The sequence below is a fragment of the Triplophysa dalaica genome, chromosome 16, assembly GCF_015846415.1.
Source record: "Triplophysa dalaica isolate WHDGS20190420 chromosome 16, ASM1584641v1, whole genome shotgun sequence".
Taxonomy (NCBI): domain Eukaryota; kingdom Metazoa; phylum Chordata; class Actinopteri; order Cypriniformes; family Nemacheilidae; genus Triplophysa; species Triplophysa dalaica.
The window spans coordinates 13,723,776-13,737,676 of NC_079557.1; the positions used below are offsets into that span (position 1 = coordinate 13,723,776).

A 13,901-nucleotide genomic window follows, 5' to 3' on the forward strand; every position below is an offset into this window, starting at 1 on the left:
TTGTAACTAAAGCGAACACTGCCCCCTTTTCTTCGCAGGCGAGTAGCGGCGTGGTGCAAGGGTGAGATATTAGTCCACGGTGGATGTGAGCCGGGCTCAGACTCCGGCAGCAGTGCTGCTTTAAGATGATGAAGGCTGTGAAATTTATTGGAGGCTCCTCCTCCCGCGATGATGTCAATCGGAGGTGGAGAGGTGGGCAGTACTAAGGAACTGAGTTCATGCAATACAACAGAGATTGTCAGAGCTCTGCGTACAACTACAGCAAAACGCCTATCTCAGTGCGCGTGAGTGATGCTGCACCTATAGGCGCACTTTCAACCTCCTTCTCCGTTGGGGAACGCAAGCACTGACAGTCCACAACTCTATGTTTTCTCCAAATAGATATTTCGCTCTCCTTGTCCCTCTGGCAAACTAGTGGATGTCATTAAATGACGTGTCAGAGGATGTTTTCAGTGAAGTTAAGCAAACGCACTTGACGCACAGAGAGGGAACAAAACAACTTCACTAAAACTGTTTCTGGGCGCACGAGGAGAGTTCCCAGGTTTTCTAATGATGACTGTGTCACTGAATTGAAATAAGAAGTATTGCAAAGCCATTTGGAGCACCGCCATCTCTCCGCGCGTGGGATTCAAAGAGTATCATCCGAGCGCGAGACATCCGAGGAGGAATTACATCTTCTCTTCTGAAAAGTCGTTCACACACGTTTTTCGCTCTTCGCGCGCGGACCTTGGACTTTTGCATGGACATGGATCGTTTACTTTAGTTGGATAACGACCGGTCAGAACGTTGAGCTGTTTGATTCTGGGATTCTGCTTCATGGCACTTCATCTCCTCCAGCAATGATGCCGCTACGTGACGGGAATTGAGAGTTCGCTCCATATTCACAGAGAAATCCGAGGTAAGACGCGTCTTCTTTTATGCTCGTTTATGGTTTACATTTTACGAATGAAAAATAATATTTTTACCCGATTCGTTAACTTCATTAACACATCTGCGTTTTACGTGTCTCAACGGAAATCACGTTAAACAGTTTGGATGCCCGCTTGCTGTGTTTGAGGCAAAAGTAAAAGGGCCTTTCGATGTTATTGTCACTCGCAAAGTCCTAAGTTTACCCTGCTGTCTTCGAAGCTGAAGGAAATTGTACTCATATCATAAAATAAGCGATATTTTAAAAGACAGATTGTGTATAGACTTACTTTACCCCGCGCTTTGAAGATGCGCAGTCTCCAGTTTGTCAATTTGAATGGCGACTTAGCTAAACATAAAAGTATTATCGTACAAACATCGTGCGCTCGATCTTACGTGAATGTCAAGTCCCTACGATACGCTTCATATTGAGAGAACACAGCCAACACGTGAATCAGAACTGTTCAAAACCCGTGCAACGCTCTGATACGATCCTGCAACTTCTAAGTAATATATAAGAGGATTCTGTTTTGTGGTAGAATCCGGTAGCCAATATATATAATAATACCCCAAGGCGACGGGCACATCGCATTTTACTTTAAAATCTGTATCGAGCTCTGTGGACAGAAGAGCATCTCAGTAGATGAAGCCGGTGGATGCAAGAGAGATTTTCCAGGATGCGTCATTTTCTATACCGGTGTGCTTGCCGAAATATTTCGAATCGGCATCTCATGGCCATTTATTCTGTCGCTTGCAAAATAATTTAGTTACCGAAAGAACACGAAGTCATTTATTCTTGCTATAATATTTTGCATGGTTAATATCTGCCACAACTGTAATAAAAATAAGACATGATCCAACATGGCATTCTGTAAGCTTCTAACAAAGACGATCCAACATTATTTAAAGGTTTCATTGTAGTAACTAACTACGGCATTTTGGCAGGCAATGGTACATTTAATAGTATGAGTGCCACAATTTAAACTGCTAAGTTCAGTGGAAGAACAGTGCATACAATAGTACATTCTGCTACTTTGTTAACATTCAGTCATACATGTAATCATCAGATGAGCATTGTAATACAGTGTTAAATCGTATTAATTTCTAAATTAATGGAGTAAAGGGATACACTTCTGCATAGGTTTAAGACAAAGTGATGTAGTTTTCATTTCCACAGCTGTATCTCTGAGGTCGGAGCAACACTTTGAGATGCAATGCAACAGGCCTTTCGTTTAACTCATTGATTGTACTAAACTAATCGTATCAGTCAAGTGTGGAAAATACTGCATGGATACACAAATAATGTAATTTTTTTACTTATGACGAAATGTATTTTTTTGCTATAGGATCACTTTAAATTCCTGTAGCTCTTGCTTGTTTTTTATGCCAGCCTGTATTCTGCGTTTATTTTAATTAAATTATGCTTGTCTGACTATTGACTCTTCCATTATCATTACAGTCTACATGCAAAATAAATTCCTAGGTCTGTGGGAAGTTGTGGAACATATACGTCTATTGAATGTTCCCAAGAAAACTTACTTGAGTCAGTAGCACATTATTCCTAATCAGTCAAAGTGAAGTGAATACATTCACCTCACCTGCACTGCTAATGAAGCACAAGTCTACAAAAGTTGTCATCATGCGTGAAAGCAAAAGTTACAGTCACAAGCTTAAACTTAAATTAAACGTGTCACAGAGCAGGTGGCTGTAATACTGTTGTCTCGAAACCAAAATGCATAATTGGCAAAGCCATGGACAATAAATTATAGCAGTGAACGGTTCTGTAATGTTTTAGAAGCTACCGATATCAACACTGATATGGAAAAACAATTACTTTCAAATTAGAGAACTTCAGTGGCTCTGCTATGTTATATTATTTGCACAGTTATCCTCAGCAAGTATTATAATAGCATAAATGTAATACAATTTACAAACAAATAAAACAAAAAACGACTTGTTTTCTCCAAATGCTTAAATGAAACTGCATAATTGTTTAAAGTGGTTAGTTACACTTGATACTGTATTATGACTTAACACATTAACACATAAGTGGATGTTAATCTTCATACACCCAAATATTTTAAGGCCTACCTGTTAATTGTTTTATTTTGACCACTCCAGTGCCCTCTATTGGCAGTTTTATTTATTTATATATCTTGCGCTTCATTATTTTGTGAGGAGCATCTTGCGAACCAGCTATCTCAAGGATGATTTAGGTTGAATCTTAGATTCTTTATTATTTCCAGTAAGGTGAACTAAGTAAAGTTTAAAAAGATTGAAACGGCCGCAAACTGCATCGTAAATGCTCTTTAAATATATTAATACTCTATATAGTATGTATGCCCATGCAACTTTATAATACGTCAGGTAATTGAGGAAAAAGGACAAATTAGAGATTTTATTATATTTCTTCTCATAACTTTTGGACATTATACATTCATTTTTTTATTTGAACAGACTGCCGTATTAGTTTAACCACTAAGAGTAAACAGTACATCAAAGGGCAAATCTAAGCCTTTATAATCTTTATGTATAAGCCTTTATGTATTAACTTGGACATTCATTCAGTTTAAGATTTAGGGTTGCGTTGGCATGTTACACACTTTGCGACGCTTGTCCGTATAAAATCAATTTCAGAGAATGATGTATAGCCAAATGACATGTTGTTTCACTGAAAGTGCCCGCTATAAATTGCCTGATGTTGGTCTAAAGAATTAAATGAAAGTTTTACTATGATTATTTATGGTTCAAATTAGCAAAACAGAATAACTTGAGCATGGTTAAGGGCGCACCATTTGACGTGAACAAAATCATTCTTCGTTTCCTCTATAGGCTGAAGTTAGCCTTAGGTTGTTTTGTCATCTGTATGAAATCATATGAATAACAGACACGAGTGAATGCGTCATTCCTGCCGACTCGCATTTGAATCTATTGCTATTGGCAAAATTTTTGCTATGTTAATACCGCCCTATTGATCATTGAATTGTCTATTGATCCTCAGGATTAGTGTAGCTTTGTGTATTTGCAGGAGTCACTATTCAGTAAGAATCTAACTTTAAGGCATCTTCCAATCAGAGGAATAGTGCAGCCTGGCCTTCTCAAGTTTATCTAAGTAATGCGTTACTGTAACTGTGTTGCAGAACAATGGCATAACAATAATATTGACACTGAAAGCAATAGCAAAAATATCTAGTAAAAAAGCCATATGTTTCTCATTAGCAATCAAATATTATCACTTATTTGATGTTCGCAAGAGATTTATACATGATACATGAAGGCTGGATAAATTATTAAGGCATGTACTCTGTAGATGAGAAGGATGGCATCCTGAGTACAGAGGAAGGACAGCAGGTATGCAAGCGAACAGCTGGCAGGGGGTGCAGTGGGTCTCAAACTGCTGATGGCAGGAGGCGGAGGGCAACTCAAACGATGCACTGAAATGTCAAAGAATCACGCACACAAGGGGTTCCTTTAAACCCCGAAGAGTGACGCTTGACTTCTGATAAAATAGAGTTAAGCGACATGCTTCAGGCGCTTGTCCCAGTTTAACTTCTATAGGTGCCCTTAATTATTTGAAATGTCATTTTTGGTTTAATTACCGTTCTTATTCAATTTGATTGGTTAAAGAGTACATAACATGAGATCATGAAAATGACATTTCATGCATTGTGTTTGAAAATAAGCAGTCTGTCAAATTGTAATGTCCAAAGGTGAATGAATAACAAAGTTATTGGCTTGGAAAAAAGAGAGTCGACTCTGAATCACTCATACGAGTCGTCCCTAGTCCGATTCACGAACTGCCGCAGATTTACGTCACTACATACAGTATAGTCCACGCCTACGTTTTGCTAGGACTATCTGACCAATCACAGCAGACTAGACTATCTGACCAAACACATCAAACTAGCGGAAAGGAGGGGATTAGACAGATTAATCGCGGAACAAATCATTTGAGAGTCAGTCAAGAAGTCAGGTATGAATAACTGCCTATCATTACGAAATAATAGTGTTTTTACACTAATGTACATAAACTTCTTGTTGGACATTCCATAAACCAAAGTAGGACCTTAAAAATCCCCAATTATGTACTCTTTAATCTGAAGTTGTTTATCTGTCCCGTTTGCGTGTTGCTGATGCGATTTTACATCTCTACCGCATTGAGTCCCCGCTGATTCACATAGACAGAGATTCAGTCGAAACTTGCAGTTGGCATGTAAAATAATTTTTCTCCTTGACAGCTCAGCTCAAAATCAAGAGCAAGCAGGCCTGTCCATCACATTGTCATTTAAAACGTCTGCACGCTCCTCGCTGCTTGTTCCAGAGGGAAGGACAGCTTTTGCATACTCCGTGGAATCCATGGTCCGCTGCTCAGAATAGATCACTGAAAGACTGTGCAAGCCAGGAAGAAGTCTCGCTTGATACCCGTGAGCACAATTTTCCTAATTCTCTCTATTCAGTCGAAAAACTGGAAGTTCTGGAAGATTTGAAAAGTTGAAATTCAAGGCATTGCGAATCTATCCGGAGCATAATTTTCAAAGAGTCGTTCCCAGGAGTACATCTCAAAATGGCTCCGATTTTGCACGACAACATAAACTGTCCTAAATATGGGGAGGAGTGACACCCGGGCCCCCGTGCGGAATAGTGTAATCCCATCACTGTGTCCCTGGGTAGCAGAGCTCTGTACGAAATTCTAGACATCTCTTACAGTCAGCTATAGCTCATACTGTGAAGACTATTTGGTTCTGTACAGGTTCATCAGCGTTCGTTCTCACAGGGATGCTGCAATTTGTTATTGCTGACAGTAAAGTGACAATGACAGCCTAGATGCAGCACGATATAAGAAACAAGAGAGACAGTCGCACTTATTACATGTTTAATGTCCTATTCTCATAGACACCTAATGTCAGTTTGGGTTATTTAGATGTAGATCATCTTTTATTCACTGCTCTGCAGTGCACTTCATAGCCAGTAAGTCCTCTTCATTATGCGTTGTTGGATACAGCCTTGGACCCTTCAGAGCTTATCAGAGTACTGTAGGTGAATAGTAATAGCTTCGCTCTCCTGTTTTAAAAAATGGTGCAATTGCGAAAAGCAGAGCAAATTTCCTTCTTTTTGCTCTAAGAACAACATAACAGTCTGTGAATATGTGCAGATAGCATGCTGGCCATTGATCACTGTCATGTAAATACTGTGAATGGTGCTCGTCTGCCCAACAAACCTCTAATGAGTCCCTGCAGTCCAGCTTGAGAGTGCTCTCGGTGAAGAACAGAACATCCTCCGTCAGAAGAGACTCGAGTACACACTTGCCAAACGGCTAAGAAAACGGGGGTCTTTAACTCTGTGTGTGAGGAAGTCATTCTTTGGGATACATTTTTGATGTATGAGTTGAATCGTGCCACGTGGCCATGTAACACACGTCCTGATGGCTTAAACAGAAAAATTGTGTGTTATTGGGAGTAACATGCAATGGTTGAAGAGATCACCCAAAATTAAAGTCTTTCATCATTTACTAACCCTCGCGTCACTCCGTACGTGTATGTCTTTCTTCATTCTGCACAACACAAAAGGAGTTATTTTGAGAACTTTGATAACCAAACAACATTGGAGCCCATTGACTTCCTTTGTGAGGACATAGAATGACAGATATTTCTCAAGATATCAAAAGAAAGTGTCAAATATAGATGGTTTTGAACAACAGGAGAGGGAATAGGCCCTATATGATGACATCATTTAGTTTGTAGTTCATATATCCCTTTAAATAATTTGCTAAATTTGCTTAAGTATGTTTTATACTTCTACTTAAAATATTTTTTCATCACTTATTCACCCTCTTGGCTTTCTTCTGTGAAACACAAAAGAAGATATTTTGAGAAATGTCTCTGTGGTCATACAATGGAAGTCGATGGGTTCAGTGTTGTTGGGGCACCAGCATTCTTCAAAATATCTTTTTTGTGTTCTGCAGAGGAAAGAAAGTCATACAGGTTTGAATTGACATGAGGGTGAATGAATGATACATTTTTGGGGAACTATTCCTTTAATTATAAACAAATTAAACCGTTTTGTTGCTAAATATGCTTTTATCTTCAGCTTTACTAGTAAGTCATTTTGGAATTATACATGTGTGTCCAGACATTGCAGAATGTTCAAATCTATGCAAACAGGAAAAGCAGTGCATGAAGAGCTCTGAACACTAACAATACTGAGAGTCTAGAAGTGTTAGGCATCTCCCCCACCACTTTTCAGTGACCTAGTTGAGTTGTTGGCACATTGTAAAAGCTTCAGCCCTCTGGCTACTTTTATTTATATAATGCCCTGACAGGATTTGTGTGGCCATCGAGCACATTGGCAACAAACACTGAAATGCTGATTCATAAATCATGTCTTGGTGCTTTTGAATTATGGCTTTGTCCTAGTCTTCTGAGGGATAGTGACAATCATTTGGGACTCATGTTTTTTGACTTGCTAAAACTTTAGTCATACAACTTATGACTGTACTGAAGTTTACAGATTGTCTACATAGAAATTTAACTATTGTGTTTTTCTGATTTATTATTTCTTTAATACAGGAACTTTATTAGTTCTTTATTTTGTGACAAAACAATGATAAAACCGTCAGTTTTGAATTGAATAGTTTAAAATGTTTTACAGATATACCAATCATTTTCTCTTGCTTGTTTAAGAAATTACATTTCTGTCATAATTTACTCATCTTTGATTTGTTCTAAAATCTGTATAATTTCTTACTTCTGATGAACACAGAGAAAGATATTTGAAATAATGCTTATAACCAAACAGATCTCGACCCCCATTGACTACCATAGTATAAAAAAATACAATGGTAGTCAAAAGTGCCCCAGAAATGTTTGCTGTCCTACATTCTTCAAAATGTCATCTTTTGTGTAACTTTTCCTACTATGGGAGGCAATGGGGGTCGAGATCTGTTTGGTTATAAGCATTCTTCCAAATATCTTTCTCTGCGTTCATCAGTAACAAAGAAATGTAAACACATTTTGAACAATACGAAGGTGAGGAAGTGATAACAGAATTTTCCTTTTTGGGTGAACTGTCCCTTTAAGAAGATTGTGATCATGGCTGTCCATGGTCCCCATCCAATTTCATTACATAAAAACAGCTTGGTCAATCCAGTCTTAATATGATTCATGCAAAACATAGAAACAACATGAAAGGGAATGATGTCATTATGTTGTTATTTATGTTTATGGTCCAAAGAATGGTACAAATGTGAGTAAAAATCTAGTTGTATCTTCACTATATTTTAAAGTTGTCAATATGATCTTCTTTCTCTTTCTTTCCTGTCTTCTTGTACTAGACTTGCAGATCTTTGAAGTGAGAGTGTACCACCTACTCTGAGTATGGACTTGGCAATTGAGGCTCATGTTCTGGTGGTTTTACTCACCTGCCTGTTCTTGATGAGCCGGGCTCAAGAGAAGGACTACACGGTAAAAGAGGAGCAGCCCGAGAATGTGCGCATCGGAAACCTGCGCAAAGACCTAAACTTGAACCTAGACCCGAACGTTAAACTGTCATCTGCGCTGCAGTTTAAACCCGTCTACAAGACGGGCGACGTGCCTTTGGTGAAAGTAGAAGCCAGCACGGGAGAGATTTTCACCACAGCCAACCGCATTGACCGCGAGAAGCTCTGCTCTGGAGTCTTCAACGAGAAGCGCTGCTTTTACGAGATCGAGGTCGCCGTGCTACCCGACGAGATTTTTCGTCTGGTGAAGATCCGCTTCCTCATCGAAGACATCAATGACAACGCCCCGCTGTTCCAGTCTACGGTCATCAACATCTCCATTCCTGAGAACACGGCCATCAACAGCCGCTATCCCGTCCCCTCTGCGTTTGACCCTGATATAGGAATCAATGGGATCCAACACTATGAGCTTGTCAAGGTGAGTTCAACACTCAGCTATGATTTATTATAAGGCTTTGCTATTTACTGGTCCCTTAATGTCCAGAGTAAAGAAACACTGTGTGAAATAAAAATGTGTTTGGCTCGTGGGTTTAAAAGGAATTTACTCTTTGTTTGAGGAAAGTCGGTAATTGCACCGAGATTGATGGGAATAATGTGTAGAAAAATACTTTTTAATTGATGTGTTCTGGGTAACAAGGGTAATATCCTCAGTGGCTTAATATAGCCCAAAATGAAAAGTAGGATATTGTTATGCGCTGCATTAAATTATATACAGTTGCACGTACATTTGGTGAGCCGTACCGCGTACTCACATACATCCACGCTGTCAGTCACACTACAAAATATTACAACGTCACACACTTCAATGAACGAACAAGTATTCCCTTTGGAAAGGTTGCGCTGTATTTTAATTAAAATTCAAATGCAGTGTGAAATTCAAATACAGTGTGAAACAATGAACCCAAGACTGTCATTAAAGTGTGAAAGAGTAATTTGTACCTTTTCTTTTGAGAATTAGCAAAATCCTTGCTTTCCATGTCTGATTAAGTTACCAATTTGCATTTTTAAACAGTCTCTTGCTGCCAAGACGTCTCGGGAGCACCATTCTCAATCGCTCGCGCTTGGAAAGTGACCAGTGCTGTGCCACATAAAATATCAAGAAATAAGTACACGCACTCTTGCATTTCAGACGATACAATTTATCCTTTGCCTATGAGCGCACGGTTGCTTTCTATGAATCGTATATGCGTGTTTGGTGAGTAAACAGAAACGGAAAGACGGGGTTGTTGAACGCGTCTCGCGAGCAACATCTGGCTGCATACCTAACTCTTGTGGTCCCACGAGAGTACGAATCCGAAGCTCCCACACAGTAACGGTTCAGGCCGGCTCACCCTCGGCATGGTTCAGCACGATTAGCATTGCGGGCCGCAGCTGCCGCGCCTGTCGTAAGAGACTGGGCTCTGAAAGAGCTCTGATAGCAATCCCTCTTCTGCTCTTTACCCATTCAAGTCATGTCACCCCAAGAGGAAGCCCTCGCTTATGACACAGAGGGCCGTTATTGCCTACCCCGGTTTTAATTGCACTGCCATATTAATTGTTCCATCAGCATTAGTGTTGCCGTGTCACCTGGAACGATGCACACAAGCACTTTTGGACGCTATCAAGGTCAGCTTACAGAAAGTAATACCATGCATGGCTGAAGGAGTGCTTTCCATTAGAAGAGATTTTATCACTTAAAGAGAACCTCTTTACAAGTCCTATCTGCAGGCATGTGGATCAGATCAGGCTCATGGGATGAGGATATTGACTTTTCTGTTGTGGGTTCCACCCAATTCATTGTTATTTTTACTCTTTCATTTAAGCACTCTAACCTCACATTAAGAAAGCAGTTCTTCTCCTTTTGAAGCCATTTGTGTGTTTTAATCACCCGAGACCTTTGCCACTGTCATTTTAGATCTGCTCTACAGTCGAACATTCGAGAGATTTCAAATGCGCTTTCATTTCGCACCGTCCCCATTGGATTAGGTATTTCAGAAGCCAAGGTCAACACTGAAGTCATTATTGTTTTAATAATTCAGGTGTATTTTGATTTCATCTGTGTCTGATACTGATTTGATGTAGAGAAGAAACTACATCAACTTAAATAATTTAGCAAACGTGTTATTTTTTTTCTTAAGCTATTGCTTTTAAAGCCTTTCAGTTTTGTCAGTGCAAGACAGTGAGAGAATGAGTTGAACAATTTCGCAATTATCGAAATTGTCCGTCGGTCTCCTAATCTCTCAATATAGACCACTTCGCAAGAAGCAAACACTAGTCCAGAATTATTTTTAAAAATGACATGTTATTTTAACATTTTGATCCAACATCTGTTTTATTTGATGTATTTTCTTCAAACGTTAATGTTAAACGGTATGTTAAAAAACTGAATAAGCGTTGCTTACGTTTTTCAAAGCGGTCTATATGTGTGTGTTTATATACATGTGTATATAAAAGCTTTTATAAAATAACTTTTATAAAACAACAATAATGATAGCAATTAGCCTGGGAGAGCAAGCTATCAAAGCCAATGAACTCTCATTAAAACTAAATGTTTAGCATTTGCACACCCTTGAGAAATAGTCTGGGCAACGGTATAAAGTGCATCAACTTCAAAGCGACGAGTGGAAATTGCAAACTAATTTCTATTAGCGTTCTGGACAATAGCGGACGCTGGGGAAATTGTAAAAGATTCTAATCAAATTTCTCACTTTCATTTGCTCCCAGGTTCAATTTGTATCTAATTGTCGGCTGTTTCTTCAGCCAGAGTTGGACTGAGAAGGCGGCTCTTTTTGGTCACGAATAGCCAAAATCTGATTACAGCGGTGACAGAATGTTCCGAAAATAGTAAAAGTTACTCATTTTCTACTTAATATTTCAACCGTGTCTCATCCTGCTGTGGTGCAGGAGTCTAAAATATTCTGAAGAGATTCTCAGTTGTTGATACTGAGTTCATTCTAAAGGGTTTCTGTAGAAGGTCATCTCATTGATTCATACAGCAGATACTTTACCCGGGCCCCAAAGCTTTGAGAAACCCAGCTTGCACTATGCAAAATGAACTCCATTGATGCTTAAAACTCTGCTGTTAAGAGACTGATGTCTTTGGGTTATTTATAACTGACACTGGGTTTTGCATATATTTCTTGATTGCGCCAATGTACTTAAAGTGTGTTTTTTCTTAACCCGGTATCATCCTCTGTCACTCATTTACTTGTTCAAATGAAATTTCTCCCACGTGTCTATCCTAACGCTTTACGGGTCATTTCGTATGAATATGTAGATTTATACGAACCATGTGTATTCATTTCACACAATTGTCACTTCCCTTGGGTGCGTGATTCATGTTCCTTTGACTCTACCTGGGTCTCTCTGAAGGCAATCAGAATATCCCAGCTTCATTTTCTATGGGCAAGGCTAGAAACAAATGCATTGAGCATACAGACTTGTTAGCTAAAGCGTGTATTGTCAGCTTTTTGTTAAGGATTCTGCTTTGAAACTGGTCTTAGCATGACCGTAAAAGCCCATGGTAGAGATCATCTGTTGATATGTGCTTGTTGATTCTCGTGTAAACATCCAGTCAGTGTTGACTGTATAAGGAGAGAGAGATGTTCTGCAGGTGCTTCTTAATATAAATAGGCAATTGACACTGTTTATCATTTCGATGCTTATTATTGTACTTGTAACAGTGTCAGACGATTAATCGTGATTCATTGAATCTAGAATTAAAGTTTGTGTTTACATAATATATGTCTGTGCATATTCATTTTGTTTTTGTAAACAAATACACATACGTATACGTATTTACAAAATATTTACACTTAACTTAAACTCTATACATGTGAATATATTATTTAATATATTTAATAATAATATTTTATATTCTTCCTAAAATATATGCATGTATGCGTGTGTTTTTATGAATTCAAAATTACTTTACACATCGCACAGACATATATTATGTAAACACAGACTTTTATTCTGGATGCGATTAATCGTTTGACAGCCCTATAAGAGTGTAGATTTCCTCTTTTTGTGAGCGTTGATTTGTGTTCTTGCATGTGTTTGTAGTACAGACCAAAAGACAAAGCACAATGCATGCCAACAACCAACAAAAGATAGATGTTACATTATTTTAGCGTGTACAAAAGCTTTGTCAGCAAACTATTTAAATTGCCTTTTGCCATTAGGTGGCTGCATGCGATGTGCCAATAAGCCACAGTTTGTTAGTGCCAGAAGCAATAATGCAAGATTACCCTTAACTTGGAAACGCATATATCGTAACAACATTTGAAATATGTGCCTAGACAGAGTAATCTTCCCAGCTTTTTGTGGAGTAGGAAGCTTATCTCTTAAGGAAGTTGCTTTTTCTTGTTCTAGCATGAAAATGTTTTTGACTGAAAGGGCTTCAAAGAGCCTCTTTGTTTCACAAATGTGCTTGACTCATTCAGGCACCATTTCCATGTCTCCCCCATGCTCAGAAATATAGAACACGTTCAGGGTTTAGCTTCACCGTGTAGCCTGATCTGTAATCATAAATACAGTATAAGGGCTAGTTTCGCTAGGAAGCCAATTACTTTAAACAGTCAAAGCTGGTTTCTCATGGGGATTACATACAGTATGCATTTGTTTTCATTTTCCTCAGGCTTCGCCGTTGACTAGATTTAGTTCCTTGCTGGGGAAAAGCTTTTTCACACTTCGGGTTTTTAATATACAGTATGGTGGTCTTCCACTATACTTAAAATGGAAGCTTATCTCTTAGGCTACCATTTCAGCTACTTTGCTCACATGTGAAGTGGAAACCGTTCTGAGAGACTTCAGCGCACTAATTCTGAGAGTTGAAAGTCAGGTGAAACAGTACGTTTTGTGTGCAGCAAAGCAGAATCCACCAGAGGATAGAACTGGGACTCATTGTTTTATTACTGTGCTGCTATGATGTAGCTTTGTATTGGTGAGTTTCTACGCTGAATGTTAAAAATGTGTTTCATTGAATGTTAAAATGGCAAATTCCTGTCAAACTGACAATTGTTTTTTTTTATTTTATGTTTTCAAGAAAATGAAGAGCAAGCAGTCTTATTAAAGAGTCAGAAAAGGTCAGAGAGAGAAAAAATGAAAGGATTTCATGAAGGTCAATAAAGGCCTTGCTGTAAGAGTTCTAACAGGAATATGTGCATTGATTTATGTTCACCCAAGCAAATATGGAATGGCACACAGTAATTTCCTCTCCACCAAACAATTTTTGATTGCTTACAGAATCTTGGAGTTATTTACTTTAGAGAGAAAAAACAGCGATCGGTGCATTGCATGTTTCACAGGCTTAAGTTTTGAAGGTGCTGTATGAGGCTGTTTACTGTGTGTGGTTTCAATGTTTGCATAGGTCTTTACTTTATAGGATCGTATCCCCCAGACAGGCTTTCCAAGTAAATATTTTGGCTTTTGAAGGCTTTTGGAGACCTTCTGCCTTTTCTCATAGGATGAAAAAATCTTTTCAAGGTCGGATGCTGGAGCTGGAGCAAACATCTGTTTA

The 13,901-nt window shown here is 38.8% G+C and overlaps 1 protein-coding gene across 2 annotated transcripts in view; it reads left to right on the forward strand.

Moving 5' to 3' along the window:
* Nucleotides 1-266: 266 nt before the first annotated feature.
* pcdh11 (protocadherin 11) overlaps nt 267-13,901 on the forward strand; it is a 156,924-nt gene continuing 143,289 nt past the window's right edge. For both annotated transcript variants that reach the window (XM_056769768.1, XM_056769769.1), the window contains exons 1-2: nt 267-898; nt 8,237-8,819. In XM_056769768.1, coding sequence (XP_056625746.1) covers nt 8,280-8,819 — 540 coding nt within the window. In that variant the 5' untranslated portion in view covers nt 267-898; nt 8,237-8,279. The remainder of the gene's footprint in view (nt 899-8,236; nt 8,820-13,901) is intronic.